At 39.2% G+C, this 6,331-nt stretch overlaps 1 protein-coding gene across 1 annotated transcript in view; it reads left to right on the top strand.

Moving 5' to 3' along the window:
* Positions 1–6,331, top strand: part of ITGA2 (integrin subunit alpha 2) — a 125,848-nt gene that overhangs the window by 110,122 nt on the left and 9,395 nt on the right. Inside the window, exons 28-29 of the mRNA XM_019517878.1 lie at positions 1,996–2,085; positions 5,990–6,106. Of these exons, the coding sequence (XP_019373423.1) occupies positions 1,996–2,085; positions 5,990–6,106 (207 nt within the window). The remainder of the gene's footprint in view (positions 1–1,995; positions 2,086–5,989; positions 6,107–6,331) is intronic.

The following is a 6,331-nucleotide window of genomic DNA, read 5'->3' as shown; positions in this document are numbered from 1 at the left end:
TTTGTATTGTTTCGTATTTTTGAAAGACTATCTTTATGTGGAAAGCTCTTTTCTTCTTTTCTATAAAGTTAACAATTCTGTGTAAAAATGCAGTTGAAGCTGAAATAAATATTAAGTCTGCATTAATAAAACCATTAAATTACTAAATAGCAAGATATGAACCCTGTAAGATGCCGTACCTGATAGGGTGACACAAATCTTCTGGCACATGTACACTCAATCTGCCAGACAGTCCTGCAAGCTCAAGTAACCACAAACTACAGTTTTCAGACCTGAGAGCGGAGAAAACACTACAGTGCAGTCGTATCAAATTTGCAACCCCACTGCTCTTACCTTGCTCTTACCTTCTGAACTGCTGTAAACCTACATAGTATTTGTTCTAAAGTAATTTAAAAGTAGCAAAACTCCAGAACGTGATGCTGGCAGAGCTGCCATTTTTCTTCTCCAGAAAAGTTATGCACATTAAATAAAGCATATAAAAAACCTTCTGTTTGTTCTTTAATGGGCCACTGTCAAGGAAACAGGCCTCAGATTGAAATTATGGTATGCTTAAAAACATCCTTTAAATAAATAATCCTAAATACCAGGTCTCAAGCCCCATCATGTCCCCCAAGACCAAATGCTAATCATGCCCTCTAAAATGAAACACTGTTTGTTTCTCAGCTAGGCAACCAAGCAAAACTATCCCGGTGCTCTCCTGTGCCTGTAATGTCAGACAAACCCAAAACACTTTCAGCCTTCTTCTGCCTGCCAAGCCTTGTGGCTAAGTACTGACATTTACAAGCCAGAATATTCTAATATTCTGTCCATAAAATAAAAAGGTCAGACATAGTATAATATGCTTATGCAAGTGTATGAAGGAAGTCTGCTAGCTTTCTTACTGCCCTCTCTGAGAATGCGCTTATTTTTTCTTGTGAGTGAAATCAAGAACACTTGGATTTTGCTCCACTTACGCAAAAAGTAGGAACCTTAATAAAAGTGAGAGCAAGAAGACAGGGGAGCAGATGATGTGTGCTTCTCTGTAAAATAAATTTGTCACTGTTGTAATTTTCCTCATCTCACAGCCTTGCCCCCATATCCTCTTCTCAATTGTCAGTGTTCTAACACAATGTGCCCCAGTATCTTTTTTAAGTTAGAATAACTGGTTGTCACTGTATATGAAAATGAAGTAAGGTGTGTTTGTACCTTTGAAGCAGGGACAAGAGAGAGAAAGGTGCACTTAGGTTAGGAGTCATCAGTCAATGAGAGAAAAAGATTCAGGCAGAGATATTATGAAATATTCACCTCATCTGCAATAGTTCTTCTGTTATAGGAGGCTTTTACTTGCCTTCCTCCTCTAATATCAAACAGAGTATCTTTGTTCTGCCTATAGTATATGGCAAGTGTCACATGGAGCACAGCAGTGCTGAAGCAGCAATCTTTGAACTGCTACATAGGCTCCTAATACTGGAAGTATTAATGGAAGGTGAATGCTAAGTATCTGGCACATAGAGAGAGTGAGGCAGATGACAGTGTGTGCTAGGAAAAAGTGAGAGAGAGAAAAGCAGAAAGATTCTGAAGATAGTGCCAGGGAAAGCATGCTCTTATTTTTCCACTTTTAAAGGCCAGAACAATGTCCCCAACCTGCTGTACGTTGTCCTGATCTTTCTTCCCTTCCTTCTGGTTCTGTGACTATATCCAATTAACTACAGATACTTCAGTATCTTCCATTTTGCCTGAATTGTATAATTAAAGGGTCTTTTTCTCATTGATTGTCTTTTAAATTCTTAATTACAACAGGTGAGAATAGCAGTATTGATGTCCGCATTTCTGGTCTACTTTTGCCTGACTTTCCTAGCTTGCTAAGAAAATGAGAAATATAACTGTAGCATTCTTAATTCTGATTTTTTACTCTAGCTGTAAAATATCATTCAGTTAAGGAAAATTATATTGGCTATCTTCCTTACTGGTGTACTTGATTAGAACATGTTTTACAATTTCATGTTTCTATTGCAGTCAACTTTCCAGACCTTACAGTTGACAGCAAATGCAGAAATTGAACCACACAACCAAGACTTATTTGTAATTGGAGAGAACACCTTAACTGTAAGTGTTACACAAGCAGAAATGTTTCATTTATTTATTTCACTATATACCAGTGCTAATATTTTGGTACTTTTTTTGTGTCATAGACAGGTCTGCAGCAGGTTACAGAAATTGTATTACCCTCTTTAACCTCTATTACCAACTAAACATTTTCATTCGCTTGGTTACATGCAATCTTGTAAATTCTAGAGTTGTTTAAAACTTTGATTTCATTTTATCAGTGTTCCTACAGATAGTGTTTAGTTAGTGTAGATGAGTTTGCACATCTGAGCTTTGTTTCAGTTTAGCTTCAAAACCACCAACAAAACATGGTAGAAATCTCCAAGGTTTCAACTAGTTTATTATGCATGTAAAAGTGTTTGAATTTCTGCACAAAAGAATAAATTGTCCAGGATTCATGAACTTCAGGAAATCTTTCACATACTCTTATTTTCATTTTTATTTGTATTTTTACATTTGAGTTTAATAATGAATGCTTTGCATGCATCAAATTATAATTAAATCTATGCTATAACATGTTGCATAGCATTCTCTAGCAGCAAATGGATGTAGCAAAGATTTTTTAAGTGATTTTTCTCAAATGCTTTGGGTACACCGATATGGTTATGAATATTTCCTCCCAATGATTTCATTCATTAAAATGTAAATATTAAATAGTATTTAAAAATATTTTCTTGTAACAATACTCTGAAAATAGAAAAACACATCTGCTTCCCCTGGTGTACATGTAGCATGACACACACTATTTTTATATAGGACTAGCTAGTCAATCTAATGCATGAAAATGGACTGACTTTTCCAAAATCCAATCTAACCCATGAGAATGGACTGTCTTTTCCGAAGTCCTTGAGGACCAGAACACTACTCAAGAAACAAGCTAGAAAGGGAATTGGATTACTCATGATGGTGATAGGCATCCATTTGGAGCTACAAGAAAGTCCAATTAAATTGGGCCCTGGCAGGATGATCAGGGACCAGTTTATAGCTGAATTGGCTCAAGGCAGTCTTCAGCACAAGGCAGGAGTGATGCTCTAAATCGCACCTCTGGAGTTGTAAGAAAGTAGCCGGTCTGCTTCCAGACCTTCCGTACTTCCCCAGTCTTTGAGCTTTTGGGGAAAGGAACAGCACCAGTCCCTCCTCTGATGGTTTTGCCAGTCTGGCCCTTTGATTTCCCTTACAAATGCCCCAAAATAGCATGTTTCAATTTAACACTTTTTGATCATTCATTTCCATGACAGAAACCTTAAAACACTTACATTTGGTTTCATCTGTCTGAACCACATTTATTTTTTTTAGTGATTTGGCAGGTGAGCCCAAAACATCCATTTTTTGCAAAGAGAGAGTATTGCCACAGGCTTGAGTAGTCCATATTGCAGGTGTGAATTGGGATGCTTTGCTCCATATTACCAATGTCTGAGGGAGAGGGAAGATGGTAGTTTGCAATCTTTTTTTCCCCTCATGGATATGCTCTCCAAATAAACAGGATCCTACTGTCCCTTCATCCCTGAAGGACTGTGTACAAATTCAGTCTTTCTTCTAATCCCTTTATCTCCCCTTTCAAGGCTTCTCTCTTTCCATGTCCTTTTTTGATTGTACATGCTAGGGAATCCCCAACCAAGTTCCTTAATATCTAGTATTTTCTTGTCAACCTGTATAAAAGCCTGGAATTGAAATCCCTGCTAGGGACCTATAACTGTCTTGTGTTCAATAGAAGCCCCCAGGGAAGATTATGATGATGAGTTATTTAAGGTATTTTCACTTTATAAAATTGAAATTATGTTTCAATTTCAGAACCAATAATCTGTTCATTGGTGTGCAAAGACAGTGTATCATTACTCCTTAGAAGTGCTTGCAGTGTAAATAAAAGATACACTATCTATGTGAGCTCTTTTGTCTCAAATATGGACACCTGAGGTTTTAATCTTTTCTTAAAATGAAATTCCATTTTTGCCAAATAACTGTTTAGGTATAGGACCAGGAATCTAACAGTAAAAACCTGTGTATTAGTAACTGATAAAAAACACCCAGAACCGAAATGCAAACTTTATTACAGTGGTATTGCAGGAATTCTAGATGAAATGCTAACTTCACTAGTAAGATTCCCATAAACTTCACTGAGTTTAGTGAAGCCAAATTTTGGCCTTCCTGCAATTTCAGATCAAATCTGTTCAGCTGACATCTAAAACATTTGTTCTGCTTCGCAGCCTTTGAAACTCAAGCTAGATGCTTTCTGGCTCATGCATCAGCCATACAGATTTTGCAGGTGGGACTCTGTTCACAATATTCAGAACAGAATAGACCCTTGCTAACACTCCCTGAGCTGTGTGGGCTTCAAACGGCTCAAGAGAAAGAAAACATTTCACTGAAGGCAACAGCTTCATCCCTTGCTCAGTAGCCCTTCTCCCTATAGGAACTCTGAATACACCCTGACACCTGGGCAAGGGTCATTGTGTTGTGGTGCTGTCTATGGAGCACATGAGTTCCCTCCATTGCTCTAGGGTGAAAGTCTCCATTTGGCACAGGGCACATTTCCCTGGCTTGCTTCAGTGACCATCTACTCCCCAACCTTTGCCACTCACCAGTGCAGAGGAGGGGATGTAGCTGTTGTGCAGGCTGCTACCCTGGGTAGTTGGTACCTAATTATATACAGTTCCAGCCTTGTGTCATCATGAAAGCAGGTCACAATGTCACCTTAAGAGAGTGCCGCTTTCACGTGGTGACCTTTCAGAGTTGAACTGCTTTTAAAAGTTGACAGCTTGGGTATTCTTCCAGTGTCTGTAACAGTTGTCACTGAACCACACAAGAATATAAAATAGCTTGAGTCCTGTTCTACATTAGAGAAGCTCAGTTTCGGTGTAATCAGATGAACTGAATTTATCCTTTGTTGCTGTGTGGAAAAGGTTTTTAGACATGTTTGTGTGGGAAATATTTCAGATTTTTTCCAGTTAAAAGGGGCTGCCAGTTGGAGGACAAAGTTCAGACTATTCGCCTGCTAAAATCATTACTGTGGCCATTCTGTTTTAAAAAGCACAAAGGCTACTGCCGTGAAATGGATACACGTAGCCCCACCCAGTACAGCATACAACAGGCTTCCAACAGTAAATCTTAAATCGCCGAGGCAGCAGGTCAGTGCAAGTTTCCCAGAAAGCTTGAGTTCAAATTGCATCAGAAAGTGCTGAGAGCAAGCAGCTCTAAGAGTATACAGTGCCATCTTTTTTTTTGTGAGAGTTAATAGCAGTGTATCAAAAAAGTGCTTCTACAAAGATTAATATTAACAAGATTTGGCAGTTTGTAAACATATTACTATCTATAGAGGTGCAATTGTACATGCCTATTTAATTAGCTGACCTAACTCACCTTGATAGACATCACCTGGAAAGTGGTAGTGGGATTAGAGTGGCATTGTAGCCATGATGGTTCAGGTGGGGACTCTTCCATCAGTTATTTAGCTGAATTAGTAGAGGTCTATATTTTAAGGACATGGACAAACATAGCCCCAGTCCCAGGGGCGAGCGTCCTAGAATATGACTGACTAGCAATAGTGCCATGTGCAACACCCACCGGCAGTGCGCCGGGTCACTACAGAAAAATACTCTCTAGTAAAAGGAGGGGAAAAAAATGAAGACCTTTCTTACTCTTGGTCCTGTAGAGTGTGAGGGGCCATCTCTTTGTTATGTATTTGCAAAATACTTAGTATAAAGGGCTCTTGTCCGTGACTGGGGCTGTTGGCACTACTGTGATATAAGTTAATAGTTATTGACACCAGAGAATTGGGCAATAGTTTTGGGCATTCTGCCAGCCTTTACTCCTGGAAATTGTGCAGTTTCTCCAAAGAAATAAAAGCTTGGATTAGATCTCCTTTAAATACGGTCAATATTAACAGACACAACCTATGTTCTTTCAGATTCCAGTTACAATAATGAAACCTGATGAGAAAGCAGAGATACCAGTCGGTGTTGTGATTGGAAGTGTACTGGCCGGGCTCATACTGCTGTTAGCACTGGTTGCTCTTCTGTGGAAAGTAAGTAGCCATTTAGGGCACTTGAACATGTGACAGGGGTTTAATCCCCAAGGTTTTATTCTCTGCCCCTAAATTGAAATGGTGGGTTTTTAATTGCCCCTGGGAGGCACTGCCACTGTAGAGGGAATAACCAGGGGCCCCTGTAGCTCAGGAGCTGCTCAGCCCACAGACAGCTCGCCCCTCAGCAGGCTCCACCAAAAAAAAAAAAAAAAAAGGAACAGACCC

The sequence above is a fragment of the Gavialis gangeticus genome, unplaced genomic scaffold (assembly GCF_001723915.1).
Source record: "Gavialis gangeticus isolate Ggan-Ray unplaced genomic scaffold, GavGan_comp1, whole genome shotgun sequence".
Taxonomy (NCBI): Eukaryota; Metazoa; Chordata; order Crocodylia; family Gavialidae; genus Gavialis; species Gavialis gangeticus.
The sequence above is the reverse complement of the archived record's forward strand: the minus strand, read 5'-3'. Positions and strand labels throughout refer to the sequence as shown.